The following is a 23,142-nucleotide window of genomic DNA, read 5'->3' as shown; positions in this document are numbered from 1 at the left end:
TAAAGTTCCCAAATGCTCTAGAACATTGTCAGTACCTGGCCTACTGCCTCTTGTTTCTGGGAAAGGCAGCCTCCATCCCCTTTTTAGTATCTCTGATTTTCAGAGATGTTTTATCTCTAACTTCCTGTAAGCAGGGATATTCCAGGAACTATGCAGCATTTCCAGGCAAGGAGGTGTGTATTTATTAATTTGTCAGGAAACATTTGCAGCTCTGGGGTTCCTTCATGCTGAGCAAGTGTCCCCCATGGAGGAGGTGAGGAGAAGGGGGAATGTGGAGACCAATCTTGTCTTCCCCATTCCAGTTGGTCTCTTCCAGCATTTTGGAAGTTTGGGGTTGGACTAGATGATGTTTAAAGGTCCCTTTCAACCCAAACTATTCTGTGCCAACCCCAAGCAGCAGAATGCCTGCAGCTGAGGGCACAGGGGCTGCAGGAGGAACTCTCATCCTGGGGCTACACGATGGCATAGCTCTTATTCAAAAAATGGTGTGCATCTTTTCCCTTAATTTGACCAGCTCTAGGGGAAAAACCTCTGTGTGTTGTGTTGGTGATTCCAGTATCAGGAAATCATAGAATATTCTGAGTTGGAAAGGGACCCACAAGGCTTCTCAAGTCCAGCTCCCGGCCCTGCACAGGACACCCCAGCAATCCCACCCTGTGACTGAGAGTGTTTTCCAGATGCTCCTGGAGCTGTGTCAAGCTGCTGCTGTGACCTTCCTGGGGTGTCTGTTCCAATGACCGTGCTCTGGATGAAGAACCTTTTCCTAATCCCCAGCCCCACCCTCCCGCCGGAGCTTCGGCCGTTCCCTCGTGTCCCGGCCCTGACCAGCGGAGAAATCGGTGCCTCCTCTCCACCTCCCGGTGCAACACAATAACCGCGGGCCCTGGGCGGTGCAGCGGAGCCCCGGAGCGGTGTGCGCCGGGCCGGGGGCCGTGCCCAGGCTGCCCCTCGCCGTTTGCCCCGGTGCGCCGTGTGCGCGCTTTGTGCCGCGGGAGCGCGCACGGGCCCGGCCGCACCTCTCGCAGCCGCCACCGCGGGGCGCTGGCGGCCGGGGGCGGGGCCGCGCCACGTGCCTCATGAATATTCAGTAGCGCCGCCGCCGATTGGCCACCGCCCCCGGAAGCGGAGCGGGGGCCGAGCAGCTGACAGCAACATGGCGGCGGCGGCCGGGCGGCGTGGCGGGGGCTTGGGGCGGCCCCCCGCGCCCGTGAGGGACGTGCCGCCCCCCGGGGAGCTGGTGCGGCCCTCGGTGACAGAGCTGTCCCAAGTGCGGACCAACATCCTGTGCACTGTGCCCGGCTGCGGGAAGGTGCTGCCCAACAGCCCGGCCCTCAACATGCACCTCAGCAAGGCGCACCCGCTCCAGGTACCGCCGTGAGGCCGGGCCGGCCCCGCTCGGCCCCTCCATGGCGCCGTGGCTCTGGCTGGCGCAGCGCCGTGTTCCGCCCCGGGGCCTGCGGCCGGCTCGGGGCCGGGGCCGGGGCCGGGGGCGGCTGCGGTGTTGGCTGTGCTGGGTTTGGTTGGTAGCGAGGCTGAGGGGCGGTGTGATTCCCCGCCCCGAGAAGGACTGGGATCTTCCCTGAGATTCTGAGGCAGTTGGGATTGTTCAGCCTGGGAAGGAGGGTGTTTGGGGTGACCTCATTGAGGCCTTCTGGTACCTGAAGGGAACTCACAGGAAGGATGAGGACTGGAGCCTGGAGTGGCAGGACAAGGGGGAACGCGTTCAAATGGAAAGAGAGTTTAGGTGAGATATTAGGGGGAAGTTCCTCAGTGTGAGGATGGGAAGGCCCTGGCACAGGTTACCCCATCCCTGGAAGTGTCCAAGGCCAGGTTGGACGGGGCTTGGAGCAACCTGGGCTTGTGGAATATTTCCCTACCCGTGGCACGGGGATGGAACAAGATGATGTTCAAGGTCGCCTTCCAACCCAAACCATTCTGTGATTCCAGGTGGGAATAACGAAGTGTTTCTCGTTGTCTCTTGTTTAAATTGCCCCTCGTGAAAGGCCCCTGTATAAATATAAAAGTGCGTATGTGAATGGGCTGACCAGTTGTGTTGAGGATTCCTGTGAAATTACTTACAGAAAATAACCAATTTTGCACATTTTTGTAAACATACCACAGGCAGTTAGGAGTTCTTTGGGACACAGCTTCTGTTGTTTTACTTGCTTATCACCAATCTTTCTGCAGTAAGACTTTAAAGCCCCACTTGTGAGGTGCTGTGCAAACATGCAGCATTTCCTAACCTTATCAGCTGGCAAACCATCTCCATCCCAACGCCGAGGGCTGTTATGCTGAGGTTTTGTTTGTTTTTTTAAAAATGTCTGAGCTAAAAAAAAACCAGCAAAACAGATGGATGCCATTTTGGAAACAAGCCCTCATTTCCATAATACTCCTGAGCTAAGCATGTGCTGGGGGGGAGGAGAACCACAGTTCAGCAGGCACACATTGAGAGTGGGCCTTTTGAAAAGATATCCTTGCTTTTCCCAAAATTATAATGCCAAGTGTGCAAGGACAAACTGTATTCCTGGAAAACTTCAAGTGCAGCATTCATAGCTGCATTCTGAAAGTGCAGCCTCAGTGGGTGAACAATAAACATCCCTGTTCTGTGAAATGGCTACAGAGTCAAGTGTGGGTCACACGTGCTCCTTGGTGAGCAACAAAAGGAAATGGTGTCAAGTGTACTTGCTGTCTTGTGTCTCTGGGATGTTTTCATTTCATTTCCTATACCAACTGACAGCTTTACTGTGTGTTATGTGTTAGATCTCCCATGTCTGTGTGGGGAGAGGTACAGCAGAAGTTCCAAGTGTTCTTTAAGGTCAGCGGAGACATTTTGGTTGTGAGCTGATGCTCTGAGCATGCAGTGCAGCTGGTGGGTTACATAACTCAGGCTATGATGGGTGAGCAAATGCTGCTTTCTCACCCAGCTTGCTGTTAGCCACTAGTGCTTGTAGAATTAGAGCATATTCCATACACCTAATTACTGAATCTGGTGATAGCTTGGAATAAATACTGAAACATGGATGGATGCAGACTTTCAGAAACTTCTTGACTTGTTTCAAGGGCATTGTAATTGAGACTAAAATGTTGTTGATGCTTAAGGGAGACTAAATATTTTAATATTGGTAGTCCATATTAAGAGATAGATTATTTCCCAGATAAAAATAATTTAGTAGATTGCATTTATTAGTGAAATATTAAATTAGTGAAGAAGCAACTTGGCAAATGAGATGGTAAGAAGCTATTGGGGAAGGAGAGAACACAGTACTCCTGAAGAGAAGTGAGGATGACTTGGTTAATTTTCATTAATAAAAGTAGCACCAGTAGGATGTTTTCATACCAAAACCCAAGAGGGATTGCAGTGGCAAAGGAAGGACATTTACATAGAGACTGCCCTGTGAAAACAGAGTCAAGTGTAGCAGTACCAGGTTTTAGTCTTGTGAACTGATTACAAACAGTTTGATCAGCTCTGGTTTGTAACAGAAATAACCTGAGGTGGAAAAGACTTGCAAAATAATTTGGTCACACACCAACGAGCATTTAGGGTAAAGCTGCTGTGAAAAGGGCAAAACTAAAATATGGCAGAGGGATATTCTGTGTCAGTACTGTAGGGTAAGAATCTGATTCAAATAAGTTGAAATGAACCAGAAGATGTGTAGAAAATAAGTGCTAAGGGTGATTAATGGCAAGTGTTTCTGACAAAGGGAAATTAGAAAAATTTGGCTTGTTTTGCCTAACAAAGAAGATATGAAGTGTTGATACCTAAGTTTTTTTGGCTCCTTGACAGAGGATAAGCTAATTTAAAAATGAGAGCAGTGGATATAAACTTGATTTTTTAATTTTAATTCTTTGGGGTTTTGGCTATGTTATTTTATGGGAAGAAGAGAAATTACATGTGTGTTGTTCAAAATGAAGCTAGGAGAGTTCATGTAGAGGGGAGAATTCTGTGAATTACTGTGATAACTGGGAGGCTGTAGTTAGTGTGAACTGGAAGGGTAGCACACCCTTGGGGTAGGTTACTCAAATACTGCACTACCACAATGGTTGCTATCATAAGAATAAATGCACTTCTCTCCATGTCCTATTTAGTAAAGAAATGACTGAGCTTCTGCTGCAAAACCCTCCATATTTTAAATAGTTGACTACAGTCTACTGCAACATCATTTCAAATTAATCCTTTGGAGTAAGCCTTTCTGGGACAGGAAAGCAAGACGTCACTAAGTTCACCTTGACTAAGTCCGTAGCAAGGACTGTTAATTCCTGCTTTCCCAGTTGTTGTCACAAGCCATGGCAGTATTCCTTACAGTGCAAGTGTCTGCACTGGGAGAAGTTCATTGGACCAATATCTACCAATAATTGTGGTGGGTGGATGTTGTAGAAACATGGGACATAAAATCAGGTAGGTAAGGAAAGAAGCTGTGAGAATGTCTGAAACAGGACTGGCCAGGTGGCTTTGAGAAGATGCAGGATTAACCATTTAGAGCCACAAGGACTTGGGAAAGGTCAAAGCAGGATTACTGTCCATAAACAATATCTTATATGTGTAGAGTATGTCTTAACTTGTCACAACTAATGTGTTGTGGTCTCTGCCACTAAAGGCTGTGTTCCAGCTGTTAAAAAAGCATCTTACTGGTGTCTATAAAGCTTTTAAACACTTGGTATTATTCTATACCTTATTATTTCAGTCATTTTAAATAACCTGACTGAGGTTTACCTGTCAAGTGGCTGAACATGTTTCCCATATTGCCCTGTCAGTTGTTGGGTTGTGATGTTAAATAAAACACATTTAATAACTTTTTATTTTCATTTTTATTTAGGAATAAGTAACTCTATTGGCATATTGGTATCACTCTGCAGTGGGAGAGGCCAAGCATAGCTTTGATTTAAAGGCAGATCTTTCTTCCTGAGGACTTTAAAATGTGATCGAAGTGTTCTATGTAAAGTCAGGGTTAAAAACTGGAATTGGGGCTGGAGCAGCTAGATTTCTTTGTGTCGTGTTCCTGTTTAAGCAGTGGCTCTAGGAGGTACAATAGTCACAGTGATGATTCAGCAGAGATAGAACAGGCCTGTTTATGAATGGGCTGTCCACAGGGAAAACTGCTGTACAAGGTGCTTAGAAGGTAAAAATGTTACATGAGAACTGCCTTTTTAGAGAATTATTCCAGGTTTTCTTGATATGGCAGGTGATCATTTTGGTCAAGAGGCTCTAAATGTTGCTTGAGTCTGATATGTCATTAACAAAAATGAACTTGTGACAATGGCAGCAAGTAGCAGTGTTGTGTGGAAATACAACTGAAATGTTGCTTGAAGGGATTACATTTTACAGATTATTTTAGCTTAAGAGGTGATTTGAGGGAAAACAAAATCATTGAAATATCCCCGTCCCTAGCTTGCTGAGGTGTGAATGGGAGGACTTCAAAAGCAAGGCATGAGTGGCTGAGGACAGCATTGTTGGGTTGTGAGTAACTGCAGGTGGGTACGGTCGGGGTGTGAGCAGTGAAGCCCTTTGGGCCCTGGCAGCTGAGTACATACTTGGTTTGCTTCACACTGGGAGGACTGTTGTGCTTTGTGCATTCTCTGTGTTTGGTGTAACCTGTGTAAACACCACCAGCTGGAGATCTGCCCACAGAGGTAGTTAGGGAGTGACTGGTGTGAAATCAGCCTTCCATCACTGACTGTGCTCACTGTCCTCATGCTAAGGAAAATCAGGTGCAGGGTTCGAACAGGGCATGGTCCCATTTCTTCCCTGAAAAATCATCTTGGGGATGCCATAATGGACTATACTAACTGCCTCTGGGGGGGACTATGTTTGGCCTCCAGTTCAGTCTCAGCATGGAAGGAGACTCACAGCTACTCTGAGCATCAGATTTTAAATAGTTCACTTTTAATTTTTTGCTTAGACACAGGTGTCTGATGCTTCCACTGAGTCCCTTTCAGTTAGGGTATATCATGAGGTATATGACTTGTCTGGTTTCCATGCCAGTGTCCTCAGCAGGAGGGGATTCTCTGTGGTTGAACAATCTGGACAATCCCACTAGGATGTCCTTCTTGTATGCACTTTTGAGGTCCTCCTTGAGCAAGTTGTGTGGCTTTCTTCATGTGAGGGTCAGTGAGAGAGCTCACATGGAAAGCCTGGATAGATTGGTCACTTAATGGTTGGAGGGTCAGAATTAGCATACCAGTTGTTTCATAGACTTGAGATTTTGTTTATGATCTAAATTAAGTGGCAGAGCATACTTGGCATTTTTCATTTTTATTACAAGTAAACTCTAAACAGTGCTAACAGAATTCCAGCATCAAGGAAGTGTTGTGTTTCAGTGACTGATCTTAATGGACCTTCACATTCTGTGCTACTAACAAGTAAAACCACATTGAATCAGCAGTCTAGGGTAGTATCTGTATGGAAATTTTTTTTTGGCTCAAATAACAGAAAACATGGGACAGGGAGTGTCTTGGTAAAAGTAAACAGTACAGTACCACTACTCCATAGAGCTTGTTGTAATTGCACCTGGTAATTTTGATGGTATATTTGCAAAGTGGCATCCACACAGGGCAAAAATTCCATTTGAACTTCCAAATCACATAGGAAAGTGCCTCCAACTCATTGAGATGTGTAAACTCAGTGAGCCATAGTTGATGTGTATTCTGAATATTGTCTTGAATATGCAAACCTGTAGAATTGTCAACTTCTCAACTGGTTCTTTTTCAGGATGGAAAACTTAATGCACCAATAAGGAAGGGTTTGAAAACTTCACAGAAATTCTACTGCTGTCCTATTGAAGGCTGCCCTAGAGGACCAAACAGACCATTTTCCCAATTTTCTCTTGTAAAACAGGTATTCCTGTTTCCTGAAGTATTTTCACACTGATTTAGTCCTGTCTCTACTCCAAAGAGTGTGCACTTTTGCATACAGATATGAGCATAACCTCTCAGCACATAGCAGAAGTTAGAGAACTGTATGCAGCAACTCCAAGTGCACATGTGATTCATGAATTTGCATGTTTGCATGCTTATATTAGAGGACTTGAACCTTTTGATCAGACAGATGCCAGTATGTTCTTCTAAACTAGATCACAGCCCCTGATAGATGGAGAAAGATTAAAGAAGAGGAGGGAAAAATGACAGTGGCAACTGATGAAGGTTTAAACTGGCTGATGCTTTTAACTGCTTTTTCAAGTGGTCAAGGATCAAGAACTTTTCTCTGCTTTAATACCAAAATGCATTTGTTTACTAGTTAACCTGTTTAAGAAAACATATAAGACTTGTTTCTGCATTAGTGAGCAAAAAGAGCACTGTGCTGCACTTAGTTACCTATGCTGAGCTGGGGTTACCTGGAGGAGCTGAGTGGCTGGCACTTGGTGCCATAAATGAAAAGGAAAAATTGTGGTGTTTGCTCTGGTGTTGACCTGTATGACTTGAGATTATTTGCTCAGTTATAGATCCTCAGGAGTGTGCACATCTTGCAGCACACACTTACTGTGCTCTTTGGGCAAGGTTGATCTGTAGATTTATTGATGTCCACAGGAAGCCTTCAATGGCATTAGAATGGGTAGATGTTTATCTGTGGTTTTAAGATGCATGTAGCATCAGCAGACTTGCAAATTTCAGATTCTCTCTATTGACTTCTTTAAATTTATTTGTAGTAACACTTAAAAAAAATTATTAATGCTGCACTTCAGTGCTACTTAGCAACTAAAAAATTGCAGATATTTTCTCCCCTAACTGTGATTTTCTTCTTTTAATCTTCACTGAATGCTAATGTTTACTTTCCCTTGTGTATTCTAGCACTTTATGAAAATGCATGCTGAAAAGAAGCACAAATGTGATAAATGTAGTAACTCCTATGGCACAGAATGGTATTTGAAACGACATATAGAGGTCTGTGGCAAGACTTTCCAGTGTACTTGTGGGTGCCCTTATGCCAGCAGAACAGCATTACTGTCTCACATTTACAGAACTGGCCATGAAATCCCTGCAGAACACAGGTAAAAGTGAAGCAGTGAAGTAATGATAATTCATCACCAAGTCCTGTGTGCCTCATGTGCTGCCTTTTTGTCTCCTTTCTGTTGATTACATAGGAAATTAGGATCATGTTGTTTTAGCTGCAAAGCAGTTTGCAGTTTCTTTGTTGCTTTTAGGAGTTTGTTTTGTTGAAGGCAGTGGTGGTCATCTAACCAGTAAGATCTGGTTTCCCTACAGAGAAAACAAAAAGTACTGATGACACTGCAGTGCTTGGCATAAATGGTGGTGGTTCTGTTGCATCTGCTTTTACAGTTCTGTGAGAGTAGACATGATTTGGAGATATTTATAGCTGGTAACTGAGGTGTGGAATGCAGTTCAGGTTACTTTCTTGTACAGTCTAGTCATTGTTGCAATTGTTGGTGGATGTATTTTTTACCACCTATGCTTAGATTTATAGTTTCAATATGTCCATATATTTCATAAAGGGCAATCTACTTTCTGAAGCCTAGCCTGTCTTTGAGGTTCAACTGCTGCAAAATTTAAGTTTTGTGTGAAGAACTGCTATTTTTATCTTCCATTTCCATGAGAGACCGTTACCTGTACACATATTTTAAGAGCTCTGTCCCTTCAAGGCTCAGTCTGAGTCAGTGTCAAAATAACACATTAAAAGTCTTCAAATCAGTGTGCTTGATGTGAGAGGGGAAGACACCATCTAAACTTGCACATCCATTTGGAAATAGGTCTCCTTAAGGGGTAGTATTTATTCTTATTTAAAATGAGAGAGTGAGGAATGACATTTAGCAAAATTGAATTTCATGGAGTCTTTTTATGTTTTAATCTGGATTAATTGTCTTCTCGTGTCCAACCTCATCTGTGACTTCAGTTGGTATTTTCAATGCACTGACTCAAAAGAATGGAAGGCAGATGTTCTGTGTTGGAAAGAAGTATAAATTATTGATCTCATGTTCACAGGGATCCTCCTAGTAAGAAAAGGAAAATGGAGTCCTCCGTTCATAATCAGCAGTTGGCAGAGAAGGCAAATGAAGCATTCAGCAATACTCACAGTACTGCTCCTGGCACTCAGGAATTGGAGTCCTCTGAAGTGAAAGTAGCAGCCTCTCTTGAAGGCTCCTGCAGTTCTAACTTCACAAACCAAATGCAGCCAAAATGTGCACCAAAGATGCTTTTACCCAAGCCCAAGGTGGCTTTGGTTAAACTTCCAGTGATGCAGGTTGCTCACTTGCCTGTGTATGTATCTGCAACAGACTCTTCTGTTAAGCCTGCTGTGGTGGCTGTTGATAATCAAGGTTCAGTTGTAAGTACTGTTCATTTATTGCCTCAGTCTATAGGAATCCTGATTCCAGCCCTGGAGGCAGAAACACTCGTGTTTAAAGACAGTATGCCTGTTTCAAAGGTGACAACTTCTGGTGATCGTGAACCAGTAAGTACTGGTGTACAAGTTGAATTGGACAAGTTGACATCAAATAACCCAGGACAAGAGCTGGGGAATGTTTGTCACAAGAACAAAATTTCTTCAATAAATATACAGACTGACTTATCTTACATCTCCCAGAGCTTTGTACCAGCTGCAGCCTGGACTCCCAATTCTTCTGTGTCCTCTTGTTCTCAGACAGATCTGTCATTCAGTTCCCAGGTTTCATTACCCATCAGTGTACAGACACAGACACTGCTGCCTGCTTCCAAACTGACTTCATCCATAGCTGCTCAGACTGATGCTTTCAGTCAGGGCTGTTTTCCAACGTGTGGCATTTCCAGAGAGACTCAAACCAGCAGGACACAGGACTGTATTGATGGAAGAGTACAGATGGACCAGGCTGTAATGTGCAGTGACATTTTTGACAATGTTCCTTCATCATATAATGTTTCTACTCACATTGAACTTCCAGAAAACAATTTAATGCCTGCAAATATAGATCAAACCTTGCTGCAGAGAAGTAGTTGCAAGAGCCTGAGTCAGGATACGGTTAAGTCTGAATCCCTTATCAGCTTCAATACACAGACTAATATACTTCCACCTCAAAATACAACAGATAATCAAACCCAGACAATGGATCTGCTAAGTGATCTGGAAAACATTTTTTCAGGAAACATGCCTGGCCAGACACTGGATAATCGTGGCCTTTTGTCTGAGGCAAGTTCTAATGCTGACACACATCTTCCATCTGCTCCATCACAGAGCACAGGGATAGACTTCGACATTGAAGAGTTCTTTTCAGCATCCAACATCCAAACTCAGACTGAAGAGAGTGAGCTTGGTACCCTGAACTCTGAGCCGGTTTTGGAGTCACTGGACATTGAAACTCAGACTGATTTCTTATTTTCAGATAGTGCCACTCAATCATATAACTGCCGAGGCAATTCTAACTTCTTAGGTTTGGAGATGTTTGATACACAGACACAGACAGACTTGAATTTCTTTTTGGACAGTACTACACATCTGCCTTTAGGAAGTATTCTGAAACAGTCCAGTTTCTCGATGAGCACTGACTCATCTGATACAGAAACCCAGACAGAAGTATATATGGCTACTAAAAACACACCTGCTCAGAATATTGAAAGCAAAGTCCAGCTCAGTAGTGCTGAGACCCAGACTATGGATAGCTGCTTTGAGAATCTGGGGAGTTTATTCCTTACCAGCAATGAAACACAGACAGCAATGGATGACTTCCTTCTGGCTGACTTAGCCTGGAATACAATGGAGTCCCAGTTCAGTTCAGTAGAAACACAGACCTGTGAAGAGCTATGCTCCTTGTTCCAGAGCTCTGACAAGCCCAGCCACTGAGTGCTACATAATATAACTGTTTCTTGTGGTTTGAATTTAACTTATTTGGGTGGGAGAGATGGCTTTACCAAGTGATCCACTTTGCATTATTGAATGTACTTGTCACGAGCAGTTGACCTAAGAGACTTTTCATGCTGAAGGTACTCTATTGAATATGTAACTTTACATAAACTATGTGTGTATAAATAGTGGGGAAAGGGGGGGCTGTAACATGTTAATGTACATTTGAACCTTAAAAAATTATGTGGTGCCTATGTTTTTTCCTCAAACTTCTTTACGAAGCTGTTACTGCTTTCATCTAAGTGGAAGAACTTTTAAAGTTGTTCTCTATATCTCTATTCCTGGCTTACATGCAGGGTTCCAATGTGCTGGACCAAAACCCTGAGCTGTTAAGTTGAGATGCTTCCCTGAACTTACGGGGGAGGATTCTATTAGTGTAAGCTACTTCTGTTTACTTTTTTTAGTAGCTTGTATTTTAAATCCGGCATGAACATAATCAGCCCTATTGTCTTCTTTTACTTTATGCCTTCACAGCTCTTTCTCCTGCATAAGCTGCCATTTTCCAAATACCTGTCCAACACACTAGACACATAGAGATTCTTGAATTGTTGAAAATATTTATTATTAAACAAGTGTGTAGAAAGCAGGTTTTTTTTCCCTGAGTGGCACTGGTGCTCTTTGAAGGGTAGGAAAAGAACTTGGAATTCGTAATTGTAGGGAAAATTAGTATGTCGTCCTTTTAGCTAGTGTAATACATGGGACTAACATTTTTAGAGTCTTCAGAAGGGATTTGCTTAAATTATTTCTGTCTTGAAGATGCAAATGTTACAATGTGTGTGCCTCAGAGACTGGAATAATTTGTTTTTGCTGAAATTCTCCTAGCTTTATTGAGGTACAAGTTCAGAAATGTTACAGTGGTTTACTACCTTAAGAGAAATCTTTAAAAATGGACAATTAAATTCCTTAAAACACTCACCTTGACTTCTGGTTTTGGACTTCCTGCTTCCAAAAACAGTTCGAATCCATACAGCAGAGCTGGGAGATCAGCTCACAGAAGCCCTTCCAGAACAGCTGTATCTTGCTTTTTTGCACTTTGATCTGCAGCCCTCAGTTCCTGCAGCTTTCACAATTTCACTGAGTGTGGTCAAACTCACACAAACTGATTTTTCAGAGAAGAAGCATATAATCTCTTGGCACCTTTTTTTTAATGTTTTGGTTGCCCCTCATGCCACTGTTTGCAGTATTTTTCATTTACATTAAGCCAGTTGTGAATGTATGTTGGAATTTGGCCTTAAGTAATTTTTATCTCTTACTATAATATCTGTGAAATCTAGGCCTCTGGTTTTGTACTGGACAGGTTTTAGTTTCTGTAACCTTAGAGGAAAATTCTTTGTGTCAAATTCCTGGGCCTGTAACAGACTTTACTCCTCCATTGTTAGAGGAGACGTATTAGCTGCATATTTACTGTGCAGCCCAGCAGCAAATGTATGTCCAAGCCTTAGATTTTGAGGACTCCCTATGCTTTGTGCTGCATATTCTCAGTTCAAGGATGTGGGAGTTAAGTTACTCATCCATTGCAGCCAGCTTGTTTTTGTTGCAGATGAGCAATACCTTTCTTTTTTCCTTTTTTTTTCTTTGGCTTTTCTTAATAGTCTTTATATTGCTGTGGTGAGTGTCTTTACTGAAATAATCTCTTCAGATTAATCCTGAAACTCATATTTTCCTCCTGAAACCCCATCTCTGTTGCCTCTTCGATTTTTCAACATTTCTAGGTATGATTTCAGACACTTCCAATCTGGCTGAAGAAACTGCAGAAGGGAATCTTGCAGTTCCTCAGGAGAAAGTCATTCTGCTGTGGGGAATGTCCCCAGCTTTCGCAATGTCTGTAGAGTTCTCATCTGAAGGGTGGGATGTATTTAAAAAAGGAAGGCCTCACTTGTAATTTTGTTTCTTGTGAAGATGACTGACTCATATTTGCTTGCCTACTTTGAATTTGAGAGATAAGATAAAGAACAAAATTAAATTAATTATTCTATTGCAATATCTTTCTGGTAATGTTGCAACTTCACATTTTAAAGTGTTTTTCCTTCTCCTTCCTTCCTTCCCCTGGCTGGAATACCAGAGAATGCTTCTTCCCAAACTGATTTCTGTGTTTCCCATGTGCAAGTTGTCTGTACTGACACGTGAAAGAGAGGCAGTCACTATAAACCTGGTTTGGGAAAAGGGTATTTTCCACAGTGGTAGAAGCTGTCCATTACCTCTGAATTTAGAAAGTCAGCCTTTACTCTGCAAGAGAAGGAATAGTGGGTGCTGAGGAGCAGAATTACTGAAGGGTTTGAATTGTAGACATCTGAGAGACCAGCAAGGTTTAAAGTACTTTGAAACTAATTTACAAATTAGAGTGATAATTGCCATGTTATTGTGTAAGCCAAAGCCCTTAGCATCAGGGACTGTCAGGAAAAGACCCAAAAGTTTGTGTGGACAAAATCTTATGATGTAATCATTATTCAGTTATTGTACTTTTTAATTAAAATTCGTTCTGAGCTTTGTGTATTTTATTAGAACATTCAAATCACAATCCTTTCACTCATTCTATTTGTTTAAAACAGTTTGCACTTTGATTAGGTGAACACAGTACTACAACATGAAGTCATTTATTGAAAGTGCAGTATTAAGAAATTATTAAATGTCTGCACTGTCTTAGGAAAGACGAAATTAACTTCTGACCAAAATTAACTTCTTTCTTCACTAATTTGGTTCTCCATAAATTATTCATTAAAGTGAAAAACAGGTTTGGATCATGTATGTCTGGCATATGTCACTCAGTTTGGATTTATTAAGTACTTTCGTGAAAATGTGAAGACTGCAGCCAGACTTCATAGTTTGGTGAATCCCGCAGAAAACTTCATGAAACCTGATCTGAAACACTATAGCTGAATATTATGAATTTTTCACATTTAAACAAATTTTGATAAAGGCTGATTTTCTGTTTTTGCCTTTGTTATAAAATAAACTTCAGACACAACTATTTCTGGGTAGAACTAAAATGATACTTATCTCCCTTTTTCTGCAGTTTGTCTCTGATTTGATTTTCAAGGCACTGTATTGTAAGTATTGGTCAGCAGTGACTTACTATCTCGCTCTTTTTTTGTATCCTCTATTGCCATTAGAGCTGCTATACAGAAAGTAACATCAGATTCTCTGTAGCCTCTTAACACATTTTTTTATCTGGAAGTGATACTAATGTTATGTGTACTTACCCTTTGTGTTTCCTGCTTAATTCTGTTAAGCTGTGATTGCTGGATCTTGATCTGGATGCCTGTGTAACACTATTATAAAATTGAATTAGTACTTTTGTAGTTTCATTTGTGCTTTTCTTTAATATATAAAGAGTCGAACAAAGGAAACAGCAGATTTGGAACTTGCACTCTGTGAGAACATAAGCACAAATAAGCTGAAAAATGAAAGGTCTGTCTTGTTGTCTTCCATATTTGTTTGTCAAAATGCTGAAAGTTTGTCTGACAGTAGATGTGTCCTCTTCTTACAGCTTTATTCATGTCTATTTCTGCTAATAAACCTGTAAATACTTTTTGCTGTGGGTAGGGAGGGAATCCTCCCCAAAACTTTGTGTTGGCCTAGAAAAATTGGTAGTTTTAAGTCAGAGTTTGCTAACGCTGCGTATTCTTAGTTATGCGAAGCTACTTGAGTTTAGAAAATTCTCATTTCCAAAGGATATGAAAGCATTAAAAAATGTGTAAATACTTGCAGCTGTGAATTAAACAGCTGCAAAAGAAACCTTGTGAAACCTCGTTTAGTTTTGAACAACTTGATCAGTGTCTGTGATTTAATGTATGTAATTAACTCCTTAGAAATTTTTATTTCAAGGCACAATACACAGGTTTTTTTCTGTTGGAAACAAGAGGCTGAATTTCCCTGTTAGTCATATGGACCCCAGTTGTGTAGGAGCAAGAGAACGAAGAACGATGGCTGCCTTCCACTGTTCTAAATCCTTATGCTGCTAAGATGTGAATTGATTTTTTTGTGAGGCTGGGTAGAAATGTAAGAGTTGACAGGACTGGGGGCTTAGGGGGCTAGAGGGAGTTTAATAGCCTTTTAAATGTAGGGGAATTTAATAGAACTGATACCGAATCAACATAGGGTGCTCAACTTGCAAAAGAATATGTTCCTGAAATGGCAACTCTGAGGTGAACCAAATGTGCTTGCCTTTATCATTAAGGTTGTACAGCTTCCTTTGCTTTAATACATTTCTGACATGTGCTGATTTTTTTAAACATGATCTTAATGTACCATTTACTGTTCCAAATACATTCACACCAAACTGTTGGTAACATTCTGGGCCTTGCAAGCTTTGTTCATTCCTGTTTGGTTTAAGGTGCTGCTATGCTTGTGTCCTGGTAGGATGGGCCTCCAGTAACCAGGCTGCCATTGAGAACAGGAACACTGTGAGGATTTGGCTGTTTAATGGTAGCAAACCAGTGTATGGTGCAATCATGCATCTTCTGTTTCTTTTGTTGTTGTTTTTTAAGAGTTGATGTGAATTTAAACGTGCAAGAAGGACTTGCTGCTTAGAACAGGACTGAATTCTCTCGTTTCAAGTGCCATTGCTATGCAATGAACAGAACTCAGCGCTCAGCCCCGCAGTCAGGGTGAGGAATGTTTGTGTTTGTGTGTGTGACTCTGCACTGAAAATGTAACCAGACAGCCTGAAATGGTGGAAACGCCTCAAGGAACTGCTGAGTTCAATAACAGAAGTCCCTTTACTTGTGACCATTTTTCATATGCTGGCTTTACAGTACCTGCAACAACTAGCTGTGGAGTATACTAGATGACTTGTGGTGATGCCAGCTCTACATTTCACAACATGCAGTGCTTTACATGCTTCAAGCATCTGCATGCAGAGCTAGATTGACAGTACCTCTATCTACAGACATTTGCAAGTGCATCTCTGATAAAGCTAGGTATGAAAGATGGCCATATCTCTACAGCTTAAAGACTTCAACACCTGATTACAATCTCATTTGAGTTTGTAATTATTTGGAATGAATGAGTAATAAATCTCATGTGGGTGAGTCTTTCCCAAAGCGTGTGTGAGTTAATCTCAGCAAGGCTGAGAAAGGTCCTTAAGATATTTTTCTTTTCATTACTGGTGAGATTTTTTTATTTAGTGGACAAATCTAGTTTTCAAAGGATGTTCCTGTTTAATTCTTGCTATTTAAGCCAGTAAACTTGCAGTGACCAGACAAAATCAAGCATTCATTTCTTAGACCTATTTTACAAGTGACAATCCCAAAGAAGGAATGTTGTCCTAGTAACTGTGAAACTTGTAATTACATTATTGCATGCAGAGAAAACCTTGTGCCAAAATACTGTTTCATATTTCCCTCTGTTGGAAACTGAAGTGTTACACAAAGCTACTAGTAAGTTATTCACAAGTATTGAAATGTTTTGTTCACAAATGAAGCACTTATTCAGTCCTGTAAATTATACATATTTTGGAATAAAGTTAACTTCAATCATTTTTTGCCTTCTGTTTTAATGGCCATGACCTCTGCCTGCACAGGCCTGGGTGGGGGATCCAGTGCCTCTTGGCAAGTACCACCCATTGCTCCTGAACATCTTAGTTTTAGTTTACAAAATCTCTACCAACTGAAAAGCTTTCAAAACATATCCTACAATGTCAGTTCTTAATCTGTGGAGGTGCAGAAAAGTTCTCTGTCTCAAACCTCTCGTCAGCACAAAATGTAATCTTTGCCTTGTACCTGCAGTGGAATGGGAACCTCTGCAGTTTCAGCTCTGTGGCAGATGCCTCACCTCTACAACAGACTCTCTGCTTTCTTCCTCAACCTTATCATCCATCCCCCCTGCAGGGGTGATTTAACGTCTCTAGTGTCCTAACACCCTGTAGAAATTCACCTACAGTATGATGGTTGGTGTTCAAAGTACTCTATTCTAACTCCTTAGTATTTTGTAATGTATTTTATTTAACTGAGAAAATATTTTTTGCTACTGTAAATATTAAAATAACCCCCCCAAACCCTAGAGTGGCTTGATTTGAGCATGTCTCATACTCTGCCCTGTTTCTTCCTGCACAGCTCCCATGCTTAGTGATGATCCCACCATTTTCTGTTAGTTGGAGGATATAAAATGCTGATTTTTGTTGTTACCTGTAAGTCTTGCCTATGCGATTCAGAGATGAATGAGCAGAAGTCTCGTGGCTGAAGGTTCATCTGCACTGTTCGCTCAGCTGTAGTCATGAATGGACAGCAGGAGGCTGCTGTGTTCAGCCCCATCACAGCCTGAGGTAAGCATTTGCAAACAGCAGCATTCAGGTATTTCCAGAGGAGAAAGGGAGGTATTTCCAGAGGGGAAGATGTCATAAATATCTAGAAACTAAATTCCTGTTCAGAGCGTTTAAAATCATGGAACAGTCAGATGTGTAAGATCCTTCTGGAGTAACAGTCCTATTCCCATCACAGGGATGGTTCTGCTTTAGATTAGGCTGTTATTTCAGGATTTTCATCATTCAGAATGGATTTGACTTACAGGCAGAAGTCAGCTATTTTGACAGACTGCACCTCTGGAAACTTTCACAAATGATAGACAGTCCAAAAGGCAGGAAAAACTAACTCTTGATTGAGAACAGACCAAGAAAGTGGCTGTTCAGGAATGGGGAAGCCCCATGTATTTTCAAACTACTTCCTTGCCTGCTGTTGCTGAGAATTTTGCTGGCAGTGAAATTGTTCCTGACTAGTTTGGGTTTAGTTGCTGAATTTCTTTCACTTGAAGAAATTTCATGCTGGCAAGCTGATTGTTTTCCATCAGAACAATGCAGTCAGAGGCTGATTTTCTTCTGGCTCCAGGATTTGACAGTGAATCCGTCCTTTGGATGTTTGGACCTAAAACAATAGGAAAAAAATGTTGATTTAACTTTCAGGTGTTCCATCATTGCATTTTCACATTGTTGTCGACAATTCACATGTTTTGTTCTGGCACCTTGAATGGAGAAAGCACTTCTGGCTGATCCAGCCTGTAACTTTATTTCCTTTCCTTAAACAGGAATGGTGTTGTTCTTGAGAGAACTTGACACAAAAACAAGAAGCTGCTGTTTCCTCTGCTGGAAGAACCCAGTGTATTCAAAGGCACATAACTTGATTAAGTTTATGATGGCTGAAGTGTTGTGTATTTGTTTCTTTGTTATTTGTTCTAGGTCTTTAATCAGCAGGTTTTCTGGCCTTCTGCTGCAGGTCTTGTAGAATAATCTGTGAGTGTAGTCTGAATTTCTTTATCTTGGGGCTATTTGTGAAGGATGCTTGTTTTTTAGAGGTTGCATTTAATATCTAAATATGGAAAACACATTAGAAAATATTTTACTGTGGAGGAAAGGTACAAAGAAGGGAAGAAAATGGTCTGTTTTCTTCTAACTGTGAAAAAAAATAAAATATGCAACAAGCTTATTTTTGGGTCTATAAAGTCATGAACTAGTGCCACTGAGACCATTTGCAGTTGATAGAAAGCCCTGTGGTTATTTTACACCATGGCATGAAGACTGAGTCACAAGGACTCTTACCAGGAGATGGGATTTGGGGACATCCCTAAGTGCATTTTTTCAGATACTTGTGTGAAGAGTTGTGTTAAAAGTTCTAGGACTGAAAGAGTCCCAAACCTGCTTGCTGTTACTTAATCCTTGTTAAAAAATTCAGACCTTCCAAAAAGTGCAGAATTATTTATATTAGAAAAATAAATGTTCTTTATTGTTTTCTCCAGAAATGTGATGTATATGTTAGAGTATTTTTTTCTTTTTCACTGTCTTAACTGGGCTTTTTTTTTTTTCTCTCTTCAAAATTCTTAACCCACTCAGGAGTCAACAGACAGTTAATGCTTAATTAATAAAATTTTGTGTGAGCATCATCATCCTCTAAGGCAAATTCACAAGGTCATGAATATAGATAAACTCTTAAAATTCTATTTTCTTGTTAATGCCATGTCTTCATTTGGATCCCAATACTTTTTTTAAAAAAAGCTAAAACAGAAACAAAACCCTAGAAACCAATACCCAAGCACAAAACACCCTTTACAAGTGTCACATGGCTTGTCTAGCAGAACTTTCAGCCTGCTGGAATTTACTCACTGATTTGACATCAAATATCCTTGATATAACTCTATGAATCAAAGAATTTTCACCTTAATAGATAAAGACTGCATAACCTGGTTGATAAAGATAATATTTGACACATAAATCAATACCATTGTTCTTTTATATACCTCAAGCGCACTATCTAATTCTAAACTGGCACTTCTTGAGATGTGACCAAGATATTTTCTTGGGGAAATAAATAAAGTCTGAGTTAATCATCAGTGTGGGAAGGTATTTTTAAAGTAGAAGCATGCAGAACAACTGTATCACACAAGGCTTACAGACTGCCAGTGTAAATACCATTGTCACTTCATGTAGTCACATAAGATTATTAAATTTGGGGGTGATATTCTCATGTAACACCTACATAGTTCATCAGCTTCAGAGGAGCTGCACAAATGAGAGCAGCAGTTGACCTTTACAGTTCATGTACTGAGTCACAACTTCATCTCCAAAGCTGCTGTAACCGTAATGCACTTCGCCTTTATATCCATTTTATCTGCCTGCTAAATATAAACCTGTTCTGGAAAGTTAAAGTGCACATGTGACAGGGGCCACTTTGGATAAGCCCCAGCACTCAGACACTCTGCCCTATTAATGGTTCCATCCTGGTTCTGCCTAATGCTCCCAGCGCCGGTGTTTGCTTTCTCCTCGATTACCTGGGCTCACACAATCAATAACAGCAGCAGAAGAAAGCTCCCTGTTCATTTTCTGCTATAGTCCTGTCTCTTTCTTTGCAAATCTTTTAACAAAACAGGACCAAACGTTTCTGTTCGTTTAGCTGGAAATTCTCAAGCATCAGACGGATTTTAAAGGCACTTTGGCGTGGCAGAAATGTCAGGGGCACTCGGCTCACAAACAAGATGCTGTCTTTAAAAATTTTGACATCGGATGGAAGATGCAGAGGCAGGCCAACAAAAGGTTATTAGGACAATGTTAATTAGGACAAACCTTTATCCTGTGACCGTGCTATTTAAATCTGCAGAGGGAGAGGAATCTGGAGGAATGGAAACCATGCCTGAGCACCATTTCCTAAGGCTGTCAACACTAATTGCAATGCAAGATCTTCTGTTCTTCCTGCCCTATAACAGAGCAAACCTGCATAGCTCTAGAATTTACAGGATACTATCTCAGTTAGTGCTGGCACCTTCAAAATTATCTTGTCATAAAAATACTACTTTCCAGCAAAAAGATAATAGGTATTTCTATAAAGGGGGTAGCTAGGGCAGTACTAATGATTTCTGTATCAGCTTGGTTTTGACAGTATTATTTAGAAAAGAGTCTTGAAAAATGTTCTTACTGTAGCACTATAAAAGCAGAGACAGATAAGGCTTTGAAACTTCAGTGTTCAAAATGTTGTGAACTAAATTAAGATTGAGGGGGTGGTGGATGGCTGCCTACTACTGCATACATTAAACCATAGTTTCTGTGTGTGGTACTCCTTACTTGCCTCTAAGGATTTCAGCATTTGCTGTGTACAAATATTTATAGTAGGCAAACCCAAAATTTCTTTTTAAATTTCCTTTTACAAACCGTGCCTGATGCTTCCCATCTCTTAACTCAAACCACAGTTTCCACATCACAGAAGGATGCACAAAGCTGCAGGCTATTTGAGGGAATGTCTGCATGTGTATTTGTTACATTTCAGTGCTCAAGACTTTAATTTACTGCATAAAATTCATCAGAGGGGGCAGACCAGCCTGGTAGTAAGGACACCCTCAGAAGTGATAGGCGTGGGTGAGAGTCCCCACAGCACACTTGGCAAGTGAGCAAGAGTGAAAAGAAAGCAGCAGCATCCTCAGATTCAGTGAGACTTGCTGGGGATGTTTGGATTGGGAGAATAAAGTGAGAAATACCATTGTGAGAATTCTGGTGGTGTTTACACAGTGACAGTGCTTGAGACAAGGCTGAGGTGCCCCTGCATTTCATGTTGCTTTGACCTGGCTAAAAAATAAAAAGCTTATTGTGCTGGTTTGGGGTTTTTTTCCCTTTCTTTTCACTGTGATTTCTTGGGTTTTCTGCCTTTTTTTTTCTAACTACTTTGTAGGAATCTGTATTTTCAACTCAGTTACAGGAACTACCTCACCTGCAATCACCAGAGAAGAAGGGAGTTGGGGTTTTTGGTTCCATGAAATGGTTGTGGAAGGAAGGAGGAGACCTGAGAAACCCAAAAAGCAATAGTATTACACAAGTTTATGATAAGAAGAAGTTGGGCAACTTACATTACCAGAAGAGGGGAAGTGAAATTTTTCAAAGGTACCCCAATTGTGTAAAGTACAGCAGAAGCTAATTTACTCTGAAGTTGTGTTCCCAGGAATACCACAAAAACATCCAGACCGGACTGAATGTGTAATTTGGTTTAAGCCAATTTAGCTTATTTGTGCTGATAGTTTCACAGTGGTTTAGAAATGCAAAGACTTTGCATATTGATGTAAAAAATACAGTTCTCTACTTGATTTTAAATGAAATGAACATCAGCAAAACCAAGTGTTAGTTCATTAGAAAATGTTCATTATGACAGAGAGAAATTACGGAAAAATTAATTCAAAAGTATGTAGCTTTAAAACCTGTTTGACAATTATTTGAGTCTGTTCTTGTCCCCATATTAACATGAGTAGACAAAAACCACACATGAGTTCTTTTACTGAAATACTCATTTCCATGAGGGAGACACAGGAAAGAGACCTAAAAATATCTTTCCCATGGTGTGCATTAAAGGACAAGTGAGATAATTTAAAGATTCTGGACTAATGAATTCAGATGTACTTATTTATCTTGTTACTATTTGATTTTTCAAGATCTCTAATCAGGCTGCAAATGTGAGACAGTGGCACAATGAAACATAATGGTGTCAAATTTAATACCAATGGGCATAATTTTCTCTTCTTATGAATCATCTGTCATTAAAAAGATTTGGAAGCCAGCAGCAATAATCTAGGAATTATTTTCATGCTTATTAGTAAAGGAATTAAAGCTGATTGTTCTAATATGAGACAGTGGGGACAGTGGGTAATTTTTCCCTGTGTTCTCATGGCTTTTTTTTTTTTAACTCTTAGTCCTTATCAGGTTTACTTGTCCTATTCTTAATCTTATCAGCCGCATTTCCACTGCCTAGACTGTCAAAGGGACACCAAGTGCTGAAGATAAAATGCTAGAGGTGTAAAAAGCTCCTGCTCAGAAGCTAAATCAGAATCACATGTCAACACAGTTCAGGCTCAGGCTCTGGCAGGATGGTAGGATCATTGTTTTTAATGCCATTTACTAATTAAAAATGAGTCCCAGATTACGGAAAGTCTGGAATGAAGCGGCTTACTAAAGTGGTGCTTTAGCTCCTTGAACCGGCTACATCAGAGTCTGTCATTAAAATGTAATTTATTTGAATACTGCTCAGCAGTTTCCAGATGCTCTTCTGAGGAGAGGCGGCGCGGTTTGTGTTTCACACAATCAACCCCCCGTGTTTCGGCCGGAGCTCATTTTACCCCCATGGAGACGCGTGGCAGGACTGCGGCAGGTGTATTTTATTCGGCAGATGTACTGTAAACGCATTACAGCAGATCAGCTGGATTTCTTCCTTTAAATGTACACTGTGAGATCCAACTCGCAAGCCAGCTGTTTCTTACCGGCCCGTGTAATCTTCCCGAGCCCGGCTTTGCCTCTTCCTCTCGCAGCTATTTCTGTAACGGGATCGGACGAGCGAGAGCACCGCTATGAATTTTAATGCTTCCACTGGGGAATCCCTGCCGCCTCCTCTTTTTGGATGACATCCTCGAGGAAGGACCCAGAACAGAGCGAGGAGAGGAGGAGGCGGAGGAGAAGAGGGACGGCGTAGCCGCGGTACCGGGGAGAGCGGGAAGGGGGAGCCGCGGGGCGCAGTCAGGGACCGTGGCAGGGCGACACCGAGGCGGGCACGGGGCCGGGTGGGAGCCATGGGGAAGGAAGGATGGCTCGGGGCGTGTGTCGCTGCCTGACCGCGGCACGTCACCAGCGGCAGCGGCCAGAGCGCCGCGGTCCCGCCGCCGCCCCCGCACACATGCACCCGCCGGCATCCCCCGGGGCCGGCCGTGACCTGGACAGCGCCGAGGCCATCCCGCTGGCTCCGGGCGAGAGACAGAGCCCGCGGACCAGGCGCTAAAATCGCCTCGCCATCCGCACGCCGCGGTCCGAGAGGAGGAGCCCCGGGTGCCGCGCCAGCCGCCGGCCCCGCCGCCGCTCCCGCCGGCACCCC

At 41.9% G+C, this 23,142-nt stretch overlaps 1 protein-coding gene across 2 annotated transcripts; it reads left to right on the top strand.

Annotated features, from left to right (window-relative positions):
* The first annotated feature begins 1,141 nt into the window (after positions 1 to 1,141).
* Positions 1,142 to 16,949, top strand: ATMIN (ATM interactor). 2 transcript variants are annotated; one of them, XR_004061072.1, is made up of 5 exons: positions 1,142 to 1,366; positions 6,707 to 6,832; positions 7,783 to 7,982; positions 8,932 to 15,429; positions 16,876 to 16,949. XR_004061072.1 is itself a non-coding variant. In XM_030956130.1 (4 exons), the coding sequence occupies exons 1-4, from the start codon at positions 1,154 to 1,156 to the stop codon at positions 10,760 to 10,762; spliced, it is 2,370 nt and encodes a 789-aa protein (XP_030811990.1). In that variant the 5' UTR covers positions 1,142 to 1,153; the 3' UTR covers positions 10,763 to 16,299. The 2 variants fall into 2 exon arrangements, 1 of the variants encoding a protein (XP_030811990.1); XM_030956130.1 differs by lacking the exon at positions 16,876 to 16,949 and having other exon boundaries at positions 8,932 to 16,299.
* Positions 16,950 to 23,142: the final 6,193 nt, after the last annotated feature.

The sequence above is a fragment of the Camarhynchus parvulus genome, chromosome 11 (assembly GCF_901933205.1).
Source record: "Camarhynchus parvulus chromosome 11, STF_HiC, whole genome shotgun sequence".
Lineage (NCBI taxonomy): Eukaryota > Metazoa > Chordata > Aves > Passeriformes > Thraupidae > Camarhynchus > Camarhynchus parvulus.
The sequence above is the reverse complement of the archived record's forward strand: the minus strand, read 5'-3'. Positions and strand labels throughout refer to the sequence as shown.